A 16171-nucleotide genomic window follows, 5' to 3' on the forward strand; every position below is an offset into this window, starting at 1 on the left:
AATTATAATAAAGCTGCTGTCTTGCTAGTTTGTTATCATCTTCTATTTTCACCTTTGTTTTCAGTGCCATGGTCATCCCTCACTGAATACTAAATTCCTCAGGCCAACTGCATCTTTTTTTCCAGTCAGAAAGAAGTCAAAGTTCAGTGCCTGAGTTGCAGTCCTGACCTTAGGCTGACTAAAATCCAAGTTGAACTCTGGACTCAACCAGCTGTGGGAATGTCTGTGGAATGTTTTCGGATGGTTTAATCTCTGGAGACTAAAGCAGGAGAAAATCACTTTTGAAAAAGATTGTTACCTTGACTTGCTCCAAGTGGACAACAGCATCATGCACAGTTACAAAGATCTGCTCTGGACGAAGGTGTTCAAGTAGGCCACTGCACGTTAATGCTCTCAAAACGCCCTCTACGAAACAGAGAACAAACACGTCTGTGACTATGCCTCACTGTTGTTGGCACCTTGAGAATTGCAAAGTCACTAAATTCAAGCTCAAGTCTCTCTCTGAGGTAAATGAAAGTAAAGTACAATGGATCAGCTGATAAGCGGCAAGTAACATTAACCTCACAAAAGTTCTAGGTAATGACCATCTCTAATAAGAGAGTCTAATCACCTGCCCTTGGCATTCAGTGGCATTGACTTTGCCTTTGCCAATCCCCCGGTGTCCTGGGATTCACCACTGACCAGAAACTCAACTGTATCAGCTATATAACTGTAAATCTTTTGATGAGTGGCACTCCAAGATCTTGTCACCATCTTCTCCTGATGGGTCTCAGCCCGAAACAGCAACTGTTTATTCCTCTCCATAGATGCTGCTTGACCTGTTGAGTTTTTTTAGAACATGACAGCACAGTACGGGCAGTTTGGCCCATGATGTTGTGCTGAACTTTTAACCCACTCTAAGTTTAATCTAACCCTACCTTCCTATATTGCTCTTCATTTTTCGATCATTTGATAGTTCCTCCAGCACTTTGGGTGTGTTGCTCTGCAATTCCAATATCTGCAGAACCTCTTGCGTTTAAGACCGCAAAGCCTTGTTGCAGTCTGTAATAGGTTCAAGTCAGGAATGTGGTGGAACACTTCCTATTTGCCTAGGCGAGCGTGGCTCCAACAAGTGAGAAGATGCTTGACACCACCTAGGGCAAATCAGCCTGTTTGATCGGCACCCCATTCACTGCCCTAAACAGCACACAACCTGTGCCCACCTCCACCAGTGCACGGTCTGTGCCGTCTACAAAATGCACCGCAGAAGTACAATATGGCTCGCAGAACACAAACTACATGGAGAGAGGACGTTTCCTCAGCATGTCAGAATGCCAGTGGCTCAAGAGTGTCAGGCACTAGGGATATGAGATGATGACAGAGCAACAATGGCTGGTGTTTCTAGGAGCAATTTGGAAAGCACAGGATGGGTACATTCCAAAGAGGAGATATTCTAATGGGAGGATGAAACAACTATGGCTAACAAGGAAGGATAAAGACAGCATCAAAGCAAAAGAGAAAGCATATAATATAGCAGAAACTACTGGGAAGTTAGAGTTTTTGGAAGCATTTAAAAACCAACAGAAGGCAACTAAGTAAGGAACAAGGAAAGAAGTGATGAAATATGAAAGTAATCTAGCCATTGAGATAAAGAGAATATCAATTTTTTTTCAGATTCATAAAGAGTAAAAGAGTGGTTAGAGTGGATATCAGACCACTGAAAAATAATGCTGGAGAGATAGTAATGGGGGATAAAAAAAATGGCAGATGAACTTAATAAGTATTTTGCATCAGTCTTCACTGTGGAAGACACTAGCAGTGTTACAAAAGTTTGAGAGTGTCAGGGCGCAGAAGTAAGTGCAATTACTATTACTATGAGAAGGTGCTTGGGAAGTTGAAAGGGCTGAGGGTAGGCAAGTCACCTGGACCAGATGGACTACACCCCAGGGTTCTGAAAGAGGTAGCTGAAGGAACTGTGGAGGCATTTGTAGGTCTGGAAAATTGCAAATGTCACTCCACACTTTAAAAAAGGAGGGAGACCAAAGAAAGGAAACTATAGGCCAGTTAGCGTGACTTCAGTAGTTGTTAAGATGTTGGAATCTATTATTAAGGATGAGGTTTCGGGGTACTTGGAGGCACATGATAAAATAGGCCCACATCAGTATGATTTCCTTAAGGGGGAAATCTTGCTTAACAAAGCTATTGGAATTCTTTGAGGAAAGGAAGGCTGTACTTGGATTTTCAGAAGGCCTTTGATAAAGTGCCACACATGAGGCTGTTTAACAAGATTAAACAGTCCACGGTTTGAAAGATACTAGCATGGATAGAGCATTGGCTAAATTGCAAGAGGTAAAGAGTGGGAATAAAGGGAGCTTTTTCTGATTGGCTACTGATGATTAGTGGTGTTCTGCAGGGGTTAGTGTTGGGACTGCTGCTTTTTACCTTATATGTCAATGATTTGGATGACAGAATTGACGGCTTTGTTGCCACACTTGTTGATAATACAAAGATAGGCGGAGGAAGCAGGGTTCTGTGGAAAGAGTGAGACAGACTGGAGAGAATGGCCAAAGAAGTGGCAGGTAGAATATAGTGTGGGGAAATGTATGGTCATGCACTTTGCTAGAAGAAATAGAAGGGCAGACTATTTGCTAAATAGAGAGAAAATTTAAAAATTTGAGGTTTAAAGTGACTTGGGAGACCTTGTGCATGATTCCCTAAAGGTTAATTTGCAGGTTGTGTCAGTGGTAAGGAGGGCAAACGCGATGTTCACATTCATTTCAAGAGAACTACATTATAAAAGCAACGATGTAATATTGAGGCTTTATGAGGCCTCACTTGGAGTATTGTGAGCAGTTTAGGGCCCTTTATCTGAGAAAGGATGTGCTGACATTGGAGAGGATTCAAAGGAAGTTCATGAAAATGATTCTGGGAATGAAACTGTTAATGTATGAGGAGCGTTTGATGGCTCTGGGCCTGTACTTGCTGGAGTTTAGAGCAATGATGGGGGATTTCATTGAAATCTATTGAATATAAAGCCTTGTTGGCAGCATATTGAGTAACATTGTTTTAGATTGCCCCTACCCTACTTACTTTATTGTCTCCTACCAGTTTTTTTTTCCTGAAACCTTATTATAATACTTTAATACTGCTCTATTATGCCTGGGAAAAGAACAAAAGCTTTTGCAAAAGAAAGAGAAAGAGAAGATGAATTCCCAGTCACTTTGGATTCTATCAGTGACTTCCTTAAATGGTAAAAATTGGAATTTTCTGAGGAGTTTCGACGACTTCATGGCAAATTGGATACAATCCAATAAACTTTAACTGAACATGAGAATCGAGTTCAGGAAAATACTGCAAAGCTGGTGTCACTTGAAGAGGATGTTGAATATACAATTAAACTCTGCAAAGAGTTATCCAATGAAAAAATGATGAAAAGGATGATCAGTGTAGAAAATAGAAACAGGAGAAATAACTTGCGAATTCTGGGCCTTGAAGAATCAATTGAAGGCGCTGACCCTACGGTCTTTGGAAACTTTCTGAAACAGTTATTCCCTGTTTTATTCACTTCTGAGCTGAAGCTCGATTGAGCATATCACTCGCCGACTTCGAAGCCATTGTCATTGGCAGCGAGAGCCAAGTCGGCCATTCTAAGTTTTCATGAATTTCGTACTAAGGACCTTTTAATTCGCCATACCTGTCAACTAGGAATGATCGATTTCCATGGTTACAAGGTCAGATTTGTGGAAGACTATTCGCCTGAAGTTATGGCTGACCGTATGAAATATAAAGAAGTAATGTCGGATTTTTCTAATAAAGGATTTAAACCATCCCTTCAGTTTCCCGCCTGTCTGAGTATAGTTTTGAAGAACAGAGTGCAAAGAAGAATAAAGCTGGTTGAAGATGCTAAAGAGTTTCTGAAGGCTGAAGTCTAAAACTTATATTTCATAGTTGATCAATTTTTTCTACTGTGATTATAAATTTGAAATAAGCTTACATTTTGGCTGTTCATATACTGTCTTTTTTTGGATATTTCTTTATTATATCCCTTTTTGAGGCTTTATTTTAATATATTCTTCAAATTTGTTTAAATTGACCCTTTTATATTTTTGAATACTGAGTTATTTGTCTTTTTATCTTGTGTCTTGGTAGGGACATATTTGACCTTGAAGGACTGGAGTTTCTGTCAGCAGGATTTTTTGGGGAGGGAACTTAGTTCTTAGCTCACTGACTGTCTATTGGTCAGCCTTCTGGCTTTGGGTGGGGGGGGGACGCTAGGGCCTATTTCTTTCTGGGAGCTGTGTTGGGTTGATTATATGATTGCCTGTTTGACTAACTTACTTTCCAAATTGCTTTCCAGTTTTAATAACTTATGGCCAGATCTTTTAATTACATGATGATTTGTATTTAAAATGGTTCAAAATATTAATTTATTTAGTTTGAATGTGAAATCATCCCATTAAACGGAACAAAGTGTTTGCTTATATTAAAAAGTTAAAAGCACCCATTATTTTCTTACAAGAAATGCACATACTTAGCTGTGATAGCTTATGTTTTTTTACTCGATGGAAGGGTATGCAATTCCATTCTTTGTTTAATGCAAAATCACGTGGAGTTTTGATTTTTACAGTTTCCTTTGTTCAGCAAAAAGTTGGTTTGGATCCTAATGGTCGATTTGTTATTGTATCAGGGAGTTTAGACAGTAAATTGATTGTTTTTGCTAACGTATATGCCCCCAACATTGGCGATCCAGGATTTTTTTGAACATCTGTTTTTGTTTTTGCCAGATTTGTGTACTTACTCTCTTGTAATGGGAGGAGATTTTAATTGCTGATTAGATCCAGTATTAGATCGCTCATCTGTCAAACCAGCAACACTTAATAAATCAGCTTTGTTTATTCAATCCTTTCTAACTAAATGTGGTATATTTGTGGCATTTTCTTCATCTGCCGGACAGGGAGTATTCTTTTTTCTCTCATGTCCATCATTCTTATACCAGGATTGATTATTTTTTTTTATTAACAATCGAATGATTCCATTGATTCAATTGATCGAATATAAAGAGATTGCTATTTCTGACCACTCTCCTGTACTTTTATCTTTAAATCTTCCTGGTCCTATCCCTATGAGTAGATTTTGGCAATTTAATTTAACTCTGCTATTCAATAAGGACTTTTAAAATTTATGAAGAATCAAATTACTTTTTTTTTGAAGAAAATACATTGGAAGAGACATCTAGTCTTATTATATGGGATACTTTTAAAGCCTATATCCAGGGTCAAATTATTTCTTATACTGCAAACATCATTAAAAAAGCTAACAAAGAGAGAAATGGACTAGTCATTCAGTTAAAACAACTGGTTTGTAAATATGCTTTGGTACCCGACCCTGAAACATATAAGAGACGTATTGAAACCAAAACTAAATATGATCTCCTTTTAATGTATCCAATTGAAAGCCAACTTTTAAAAGATAGAAGTCAATTTTATATTCACAAAGATAAAACTGGTAAACTACTGGCTAATCAATTGAAGCCATTTATAGCTAAGTGGCAAGTTAAAGAAATACATAAAATTAATGGGGATATGACAACTGACCACTTTGAAATTAATGAAACTTTTAGGGAATTTTATTCTAAATTTTATAGTTCTAACTCTGTTAATGATAATATTGCAATGAATAATTTTTTAGATCAATTAAATATTCCTAATCTTTCGATAGACGACTGTAGGCAATTGGATCAACCCGTTTCCCAGGAGGAAATTGCTCAGGCTATTCAAGAATTGCATTCTGGGAAATCCCCAGGACCTGATGGATTCTCTGGAGAGTTTTACAAGGCTTTTTCCTCCTTGCTCATACCACACTTGTGTTCCACCCTTACAGATTCCTTCAAGGTAGGAAGATTACTGCAGTCTTTTCACGAAGCTTCCATTTCACTTATTCTCAAAAAGAATAAGAATTCTACTGAATGTTCTTCGTATAGACCTATCTCCTTACTCAATTTTGAAACTAAAATTGTATCTAAAGTGTTGGCTCACAGACTTGAAAATATTATATCTTCTATAGCTTTGGATGATCAGACAGGTTATTAAAAATTGATATTCCCATTTTAGTATACGGCATTTGTTAAATGTTATGCATTCTCTATCTAAGGAAATATCAGAATGTGTGATATCTTTGGATGTGGAGAAGGCCTTTGCCAGAGTTGAATGGAATTAGCTTTTTACATCCTTAGAAAAATTTAATTTTGGACCTAATTTTATTCATTGGATTAAATTACTTTGTTTATTTCCCTCTGCATGGGTTCTTACTAATCTTTAGAATTCTAAACCCTTTAAACTCCAATGTGGAACTAGACAAGGTTGTCCTTTGAGCCCTCTGCTGTTTGATTTGGCATTAGAGCCCTTAGCAATTGCTTTTTGAGAGTCTAAAGAGATTACTAGTATTTTAAGGAGAGGGACTATTCATAAAGTGTCACTCTATGCTGATGACTTATTGCTTTTTATATCTAATTTTACAACCTCTTTACCACTTGTGTTCCGTTTACTGACTAATTTTAGTCAGTTCTCAGGAGATAAATTAAATTTTCATAAGAGTGAACTGTTTCCTTTAAATAATTTAATACCAACTGATATTCCACTTCCTTTTAAAATTTTAAGAAAACAATTTACATATTTAGGAGTAACAATTACTAAGAATTATAAATATTTATTTAAGGAAAAATTTTTAACTTTAAATAATTATGTTAAAAAGCACTTTCTAATTGGTTGCCTCTCTCTTTATCACTGATTGGCTGAATTAATTCTATTAAAATTAATATCTTACCTAAATTTATATACCTTTTTCAAGCTGTACCTGTTTTTATTCCTAAATCTTTGGATTCAATTTTCTTTCTATATATGGAAGAATAAAAAAACCTCAAATAAATAAAGTTCACCTTCAAAAAACCAAACAGAATGGAGGCTTTGCCTTACCCAATATTAGATTATATTATTGGGCAGTTAATATATGAAATATTACGTTCTGGATATATTACGTTAACCATGAGAATTGCCCTATATGGTTTTCTTTGGACGTTAACTCTGTTATAAAATTTTCCATTGTTTCTTCAGTTGGAGCCTTGCTTCCTCTATCTTTAAGTAAACTAACTGACAATGTGGTGGTCAAACATACTTTGAGGATTTGGTTACTGTTTAGAAAACATTTTTGTTTATTGAGATTCTTAGTTTTAAATGTTAGTTTTAAGCCCAATCCCTTGACTGCCATGTTTGGTATTGTTGAGGATAGTATTACAAAACTGAAGCCATCTAATTTGCAGTTATTGGCCTTTATGTCTCTTATGACCAGGAGGGCGATCTTGCTGAAGTGGAAGGAGGCTGCCTCGCCCACTCATGTTCAATGGCTATCTGAAGTTATGTTGTGCCTTGATCTAGAGAAGATTTGTTGTTCGATTTCTGATTCTAAACATGATTTTCTAATGTTATGGGGACCCTTTCTGAGTTATTTTCATAATCTTTGAACTGTTATTGAAGTATGGATCTGAGCCATTATTATTATAATATTATATGGTAAGGTAATTTTTTTCTCTATTTTTCACCAACCAGCTCATTTTGGTAGTGGGGGTAGATTTTTTTTAAATAAAATACAATTATTCTATTTTATTTCATTTCATAATTCAATCTTTTTTTCTACATGATTGGTTTGGAATATGGGATCCTGTGATCACATTACTGTGATTTAAATGTAATGTAATTCATACTGCTTGTATTCCTATGAATTTTGTATTTGTATTCATGGAATTTATATAATATTAATAAAAATATTGAAGGAGAAATCTATTGAATATTGAAAGTCTTAGATAGAGTGGATGTGGAGAAGATGTTTTCTATAGTGGGTGAGTCTAAGACCAGAGGACACAGCCTCAGAATAGAGGGACATCTCATTAGAACAGAGATGAGGAGGAATTTCTTTGCTAGCGTGTGGTGAATCTGTGGAATTCATTACCACAGACAGCTGTGGAGGCCAAGGCACTGGGTATATTAAGAGCAGAGGTTAATAGTTCCTTGATTAGCCAGGGTGTCAAAGGTTACAGGGAGAAGGCAGGAGAATGGGGTTGAAAGAGATAATAAATCAGCCATGATGGAATGGCAGAGCAGACTCAGTGGACTGAATGGCCTCATTCTGCTCCCATATCTTTTGATCTAATGATCTGACATAGAAAACAGGTAGCAGGAAATGTCCACCTGGTAGCCTGCTCTGTCATTCAGCAACATTATAGCAGGTCAACTCCTTCCTGTCGGGAGCAACACATAATCTGTGAAAGGAACTGAACAGGTTAGGCAGCATCTGTGGAGGGAACTGGACAGCCAACGTTTTGGGTCAAGACCCTCCATCTGGACTGAGAACATAGAGTGGAGATAGTCAGTATAAAGAGTTGAAGGCAAGGGATGGGGCAAGAGCTGGCAGGTGATGGGTGGATCCAGGTAAGGAGGGTGATCGGAAGATGGAGTGGGTGGGGGAGGGGACCCAGTGGGAGGAGTGTGTGTGTGATGGACAGATGGAGCGGGTGGAGGAGGGGACCCAGTGGGAGGGGTGTGTGGGTGATGGACAGATGGAGTGGGTGGGGGAGGGGACCCAGTGGGAGGGGTGAGTGGGTGATGGACAGATGGACTGGGTGGAGGAGGGGACCCAGTGGGAGGGGAGTGTGGGTGATGGACAGATGGAGTGGGTGGGGGAGGGGAGCCAGTGGGAGGGGTGAGTGGGTGATGGACAGATGGTGTCGGTGGGGGAGGGGACCCAGTGGGAGGGGTGTGTGGGTGATGGACAGATGGTGGATGGGGGAGGGGACCCAGTGGGAGGGGTGTGTGGGTGATGGACAGATGGAGCGGGTGGGGGAGGGGACCCAGTGGGAGGGGTGTGTGGGTGATGGACAGATAGAGTGGGTGGGGGAGGGGACCCAGTGGGAGGAGTGTGTGGGTGATGGACAGATGAAGTGGGTGGGGGAGGGGACGCAGTGGGAGGGGTGTGTGGGTGATGGACAGATGGAGTGGGTGGGAGGGGTGTTTGGGTGATGGACAGATGGAGTGGGTGGGGGAGGGGATCCAGTGGGAGGGGTGTGTGGGTGACGGACAGATGGAGCGGGTGGGGGAGGGGACCCAGTGGGAAGGGTGTGTGGGTGATGGACAGATGGAGTGGGTGGGGGAGGGGACCCAGTGGGAGGGGTGTGTGGGTGATGGACAGATGGAGTGGGAGGGGAAGGGGACCCAGTGGAGGGGTGTGTGGGTGATGGACAGATGAAGTGGGTGGGGGAGGGGACGCAGTGGGAGGGGTGTGTGGGTGATGGACAGATGGAGTGGGTGGGAGGGGTGTTTGGGTGATGGACAGATGGAGTGGGTGGGGGAGGGGATCCAGTGGGAGGGGTGTGTGGGTGACGGACAGATGGAGCGGGTGGGGGAGGGGACCCAGTGGGAAGGGTGTGTGGGTGATGGACAGATGGAGTGGGTGGGGGAGGGGACCCAGTGGGAGGGGTGTGTGGGTGATGGACAGATGGAGTGGGAGGGGAAGGGGACCCAGTGGAGGGGTGTGTGGGTGATGGACAGATGGAGTGGGTGGGGGAGGGGACCCAGTGGGAGGGGTGTGTGTGTGATGGACAGATGGAGTGGGTGGGGGAGGGGACCCAGTGGGAGGGGTGTGTGGGTGATGGACAGATGGAGTGGGTGGGGGAGGGGACCCAGTTGGAGGGGAGTGTGGGTGATGGACAGATGGAGTGGGTGAGGGAGGGGACCCAGTGGGAGGGGTGTGTGGGTGATGGACAGATGGAGTGGGTGGAGGAGGGGACGCAGTGGGAGGGGTGTGTGGGTGATGCACAGATGGAGTGGGTGGGGGAGGGGACCCAGAGGGAGGGGTGTGTGGGTGACGGACAGATGGAGTGGGTGGGGGACGTTACCCAGTGGAAGGAGTGTGTGGGTGATGGACAGATGGAGCGGGTGGAGGAGGGGACCCAGTGGGAGGGGAGTGTGGGTGATGGACAGATGGAGTGGGTCGGGGAGGGGACCCAGTGGGAGGAGTGTGTGTGTGATGGACAGATGGAGCGGGTGGAGGAGGGGACCCAGTGGGAGGGGTGTGTGGGTGATGGACAGATGGAGTGGGTGGGGGAGGGGACCCAGTGGGAGGGGTGAGTGGGTGATGCACAGATGGACTGTGTGGAGGAGGGGACTCAGTGACAGATGGAGTGGGTGGGGGAGGGGAGCCAGTGGGAGGGGTGAGTGGGTGATGGACAGATGGAGTGGATGGGGGAGGGGACCCAGTGGGAGGGGTGTGTGGGTGATGGACAGATGGAGCGGGTGGGGGAGGGGACCCAGTGGGAGGGGTGTGTGGGTGATGGACAGATAGAGTGAGTGGGGGAGGGGACCCAGTCGGAGGAGTGTGTGGGTGATGGACAGATGGAGTGGGTGGGGGAGGAGACCCAGTGGGAGGAGTGTGTGGGTGATGGACAGATGAAGTGGGTGGGGGAGGGGACACAGTGGGAGGGGTGTGTGGGTGATGGACAGATGGAGTGGGTGGGGGAGGGGATCCAGTGGGAGGAGTGTGTGTGTGATGGACAGATGAAGTGGGTGGGGGAGGGGACGCAGTGGGAGGGGTGTGTGGGTGATGGACAGATGGAGTGGGTGGGGGAGGGGACCCAGTGGGAGGGGTGTGTGGGTGATGGACAGATGGAGTGGGTGGGGGAGGGGACCCAGTGGAAGGGGTGTGTGGGTGATGGACAGATGGAGTGGGTGGGGGAGGGGACCCTGTGGGAGGGGTGTGTGGGTGATGGACAGATGGAGTGGGTGGGGGAGAGGAGACAGTGGGAGGGGTGTGTGGGTGATGGTCAGATGGAGTGGGTGGGGGATGTTACCGAGTGGGAGGGGTGTGTGGGTGATGGACAGATGTAGTGGGTGGGGGAGAGGATCCAGTGGGAGGAGTGTGTGGGTGATGGACAGATGGAGTGGGTGGGGGAGGGGACCCAGTGGGAAGGGTGTGTGGGTGATAGACAGATGGAGTGGGTGGGGGAGAGGATCCAGTGGGAGGAGTGTGTGGGTGATGGACAGATGGAGTGGGTGGGGGAGGGGACCCAGTGGGAAGGGTGTGTGGGTGATGGACAGATGGAGTGGGTGGGGGAGGAGACCCGGCGGGAGGAGTGTGTGGGTGATGGACAGATGTAGTGGGTGGGGGAGGAGACCCGGCGGGAGGAGTGTGTGGGTGATGGACAGATGGAGTGGGAGGGGGAGGGGACCCAGTGGGAGGGGTGTGTGGGTGATGGACAGATGGAGTGGGTGGGGGTGGAGACCCAGTGGGAGTGGTGTGTGGGTGATGGACAGATGTAGTGGGTGGGGGAGGAGACCCGGCGGGAGGAGTGTGTGGGTGATGGACAGATGGAGTGGGAGGGGGAGGGGACCCAGTGGGAGGGGTGTGTGGGTGAAGGACAGATGGAGTGGGAGGGGGAGGGGACCCAGTGGGAGGGGTGTGTGGGTGATGGACAGATGGAGTGGGTGGGGGAGGGGACCCAGTGGGAGGCGTTTGTGGGTGATGGACAGATGGAGTGGGTGGGGGAGGGGACCCAGTGGAAGGGGTGTGTGGGTGATGGACAGATGGAGTGGGTGGGGGAGGGGACCCTGTGGGAGGGGTGTGTGGGTGATGGACAGATGGAGTGGGTGGGGGAGAGGAGACAGTGGGAGGGGTGTGTGGGTGATGGACAGATGGAGTCGGTGGGGGAGGGGGACCCAGTGGGAGGGGTGTGTGGGTAATGGACAGATGGAGTGGATGGGGGAGGGGACCCAGTGGAGGGGTGTGTGGGTGATGGACAGATGGAGTGGGTGGGGGAGGGGATCCAGTGGGAGGGGTGTGTGGGTGACGGACAGATGGAGTGGGTGGGGGACGTTACCCAGTGGAAGGAGTGTGTGGGTGATGGACAGATGGAGTCGGTGGGGGAGGGGACCCAGTGGGAGGGGTGTGTGGGTGATGGACAGATGGAGTGGGAGGGGAAGGGGACCCAGTGGAGGGGTGTGTGGGTGATGGACAGATGAAGTGGGTGGGGGAGAGGAGACAGTGGGAGGGGTGTGTGGGTGATGGTCAGATGGAGTGGGTGGGGGATGTTACCGAGTGGCAGGGGTGTGTGGGTGATGGACAGATGGAGTGGGTGGGGGAGGGGACCCAGTGGGAGGGGAGTGTGGGTGATGGACAGATGGAGTGGGTGGGGGAGGGGACCCAGTGGGAGGGGTGTGTGGGTGATAGACAGATGGAGTGGGTCGGGAAGGGGACCCAGTGGGAGGGGTGTGTGGGGTGATGGACAGATGTAGTGGGTGGGGGAGGAGACCCGGCGGGAGGAGTGTGTGGGTGATGGACAGATGGAGTGGGAGGGGGAGGGGACCCAGTGGGAGGGGTGTGTGGGTGATGGACAGATGGAGTGGGTGGGGGTGGAGACCCAGTGGGAGTGGTGTGTGGGTGATGGACAGATGTAGTGGGTGGGGGAGGAGACCCGGCGGGAGGAGTGTGTGGGTGATGGACAGATGGAGTGGGAGGGGGAGGGGACCCAGTGGGAGGGGTGTGTGGGTGAAGGACAGATGGAGTGGGAGGGGGAGGGGACCCAGTGGGAGGGGTGTGTGGGTGATGGACAGATGGAGTGGGTGGGGGAGGGGACCCAGTGACCCAGTGGGAGGCGTTTGTGGGTGATGGACAGATGGAGTGGGTGGGGGAGGGGACCCAGTGGAAGGGGTGTGTGGGTGATGGACAGATGGAGTGGGTGGGGGAGGGGACCCTGTGGGAGGGGTGTGTGGGTGATGGACAGATGGAGTGGGTGGGGGAGAGGAGACAGTGGGAGGGGTGTGTGGGTGATGGACAGATGGAGTCGGTGGGGGAGGGGACCCAGTGGGAGGGGTGTGTGGGTAATGGACAGATGGAGTGGATGGGGGAGGGGACCCAGTGGGAGGGGTGTGTGGGTGATGGACAGATGGAGTGGGTGGGGGAGGGGATCCAGTGGGAGGGGTGTGTGGGTGACGGACAGATGGAGTGGGTGGGGGACGTTACCCAGTGGAAGGAGTGTGTGGGTGATGGACAGATGGAGTCGGTGGGGGAGGGGACCCAGTGGGAGGGGTGTGTGGGTGATGGACAGATGGAGTGGGAGGGGAAGGGGACCCAGTGGAGGGGTGTGTGGGTGATGGACAGATGAAGTGGGTGGGGGAGGGGACGCAGTGGGAGGGGTGTGTGGGTGATGGACAGATGGAGTGGGTGGGAGGGGTGTTTGGGTGATGGACAGATGGAGTGGGTGGGGGAGGGGATCCAGTGGGAGGGGTGTGTGGGTGACGGACAGATGGAGCGGGTGGGGGAGGGGACCCAGTGGGAAGGGTGTGTGGGTGATGGACAGATGGAGTGGGTGGGGGAGGGGACCCAGTGGGAGGGGTGTGTGGGTGATGGACAGATGGAGTGGGAGGGGAAGGGGACCCAGTGGAGAGTTGTGTGGGTGATGGACAGATGGAGTGGGTGGGGGAGGGGACCCAGTGGGAGGGGTGTGTGGGTGATGGACAGATGGAGTGGGTGGGGGAGGGGACCCAGTTGGAGGGGAGTGTGGGTGATGGACAGATGGAGTGGGTGAGGGAGGGGACCCAGTGGGAGGGGTGTGTGGGTGATGGACAGATGGAGTGGGTGGAGGAGGGGACCCAGTGGGAGGGGTGTGTGGGTGATGCACAGATGGAGCGGGTGGAGGAGGGGACCCAGTGGGAGGGGAGTGTGGGTGATGGACAGATGGAGTGGGTGGGGGAGGGGACCCATTGGGAGGAGTGTGTGTGTGATGGACAGATGGAGCGGGTGGAGGAGGGGACCCAGTGGGAGGGGTGTGTGGGTGATGGACAGATGGAGTGGGTGGGGGAGGGGACCCAGTGGGAGGGGTGAGTGGGTGATGCACAGATGGACTGTGTGGAGGAGGGGACCCAGTGACAGATGGAGTGGGTGGGGGAGGGGACCCAGTGGGAGGGGTGTGTGGGTGATGGACAGATGGAGTGGGTGGGGGACGTTACCGAGTGGGAGGGGTGTGTGGGTGATGGACAGATGGAGTGGATGGGGGGAGGGGACCCAGTGGGAGGGGTGTGTGGGTGATGGACAGATGGAGCGGGTGGGGGAGGGGACCCAGTGGGAGGGGTGTGTGGGTGATGGACAGATAGAGTGGGTGGGGGAGGGGACCCAGTCGGAGGAGTGTGTGGGTGATGGACAGATGGAGTGGGTGGGGGAGGAGACCCAGTGGGAGGAGTGTGTGGGTGATGGACAGATGAAGTGGGTGGGGGAGGGGACGCAGTGGGAGGGGTGTGTGGGTGATGGACAGATGGAGTGGGTGGGGGAGGGGATCCAGTGGGAGGAGTGTGTGTGTGATGGACAGATGAAGTGGGTGGGGGAGGGGACGCAGTGGGAGGGGTGTGTGGGTGATGGACAGATGGAGTGGGTGGGGGAGGGGATCCAGTGGGAGGGGTGTTTAGGTGATGGACAGATGGAGTGGGTGGGGGAGGGGATCCAGTGGGAGGGGTATGTGGGTGACGGACAGATGGAGCGGGTGGGGGAGGGGACCCAGTGGGAAGGGTGTGTGGGTGATGGACAGATGGAGTGGGTGGGGGAGGGGACCCAGTGGGAGGGGTGTGTGGGTGATGGACAGATGGAGTGGGTGGGGAAGGGGACCCAGTGGAGGGGTGTGTGGGTGATGGACAGATGGAGTGGGTGGGGGAGGGGACCCAGTGGGAGGGGTGTGTGGGTGATGGACAGATGGAGTGGGTGGGGGAGGGGACCCAGTGGAAGGGGTGTGTGGGTGATGGACAGATGGAGTGGGTGGGGGAGGGGACCCTGTGGGAGGGGTGTGTGGGTGATGGACAGATGGAGTGGGTGGGGGAGAGGAGACAGAGGGAGGGGTGTGTGGGTGATGGTCAGATGGAGTGGGTGGGGGATGTTACCGAGTGGGAGGGGTGTGTGGGTGATGGACAGATGGAGTGGGTGGGGGAGGGGACCCAGTGGGAGGGGAGTGTGGGTGATGGACAGATGGAGTGGGTGGGGGAGGGGACCCAGTGGGAGGGGTGTGTGGGTGATAGACAGATGGAGTGGGTCGGGAAGGGGACCCAGTGGGAGGGGTGTGTGGGTGATGGACAGATGTAGTGGGTGGGGGAGGAGACCCGGCGGGAGGAGTGTGTGGGTGATGGACAGATGGAGTGGGAGGGGGAGGGGACCCAGTGGGAGGGGTGTGTGGGTGATGGACAGATGGAGTGGGTGGGGGTGGAGACCCAGTGGGAGTGGTGTGTGGGTGATGGACAGATGTAGTGGGTGGGGGAGGAGACCCGGCGGGAGGAGTGTGTGGGTGATGGACAGATGGAGTGGGAGGGGGAGGGGACCCAGTGGGAGGGGTGTGTGGGTGATGGACAGATGGAGTGGGAGGGGGAGGGGACCCAGTGGGAGGGGTGTGTGGGTGATGGACAGATGGAGTGGGTGGGGGAGGGGACCCAGTGGGAGGCGTTTGTGGGTGATGGACAGATGGAGTGGGTGGGGGAGGGGACCCAGTGGAAGGGGTGTGTGGGTGATGGACAGATGGAGTGGGTGGGGGAGGGGACCCTGTGGGAGGGGTGTGTGGGTGATGGACAGATGGAGTGGGTGGGGGAGAGGAGACAGTGGGAGGGGTGTGTGGGTGATGGACAGATGGAGTCGGTGGGGGAGGGGACCCAGTGGGAGGGGTGTGTGGGTGATGGACAGATGGAGTGGATGGGGGAGGGGACCCAGTGGGAGGGGTGTGTGGGTGATGGACAGATGGAGTGGGTGGGGGAGGGGATCCAGTGGGAGGGGTGTGTGGGTGACGGACAGATGGAGTGGGTGGGGGACGTTACCCAGTGGAAGGAGTGTGTGGGTGATGGACAGATGGAGCGGGTGGAGGAGGGGACCCAGTGGGAGGGGAGTGTGGGTGATGGACAGATGGAGTGGGTGGGGGAGGGGACCCAGTGGGAGGAGTGTGTGTGTGATGGACAGATGGAGCGGGTGGAGGAGGGGACCCAGTGGGAGGGGTGTGTGGGTGATGGACAGATGGAGTGGGTGGGGGAGGGGACCCAGTGGGAGGGGTGAGTGGGTGATGGACAGATGGACTGGGTGGAGGAGGGGACCCAGTGGGAGGGGAGTGTGGGTGATAGACAGATGGAGT

General features: G+C 50.2%; 1 protein-coding gene across 7 annotated transcripts in view; it reads right to left on the bottom strand.

Annotated features, from left to right (window-relative positions):
* The window catches only part of slc26a10 (solute carrier family 26 member 10), a 142089-nt gene that overhangs the window by 29600 nt on the left and 96318 nt on the right, over window positions 1–16171 (bottom strand). For all 7 annotated transcript variants that reach the window (XR_009509001.1, XM_059956119.1, XM_059956121.1 and 4 more), the window contains one exon: window positions 299–405. Coding sequence is in view for 6 of the 7 variants with exons in the window: in XM_059956119.1 (XP_059812102.1) it covers window positions 299–405 (107 nt within the window). In the remaining variant the exon portion in view is untranslated. The remainder of the gene's footprint in view (window positions 1–298; window positions 406–16171) is intronic.

Source organism: Hypanus sabinus, chromosome X1 (genome assembly GCF_030144855.1).
Source record: "Hypanus sabinus isolate sHypSab1 chromosome X1, sHypSab1.hap1, whole genome shotgun sequence".
Lineage (NCBI taxonomy): Eukaryota > Metazoa > Chordata > Chondrichthyes > Myliobatiformes > Dasyatidae > Hypanus > Hypanus sabinus.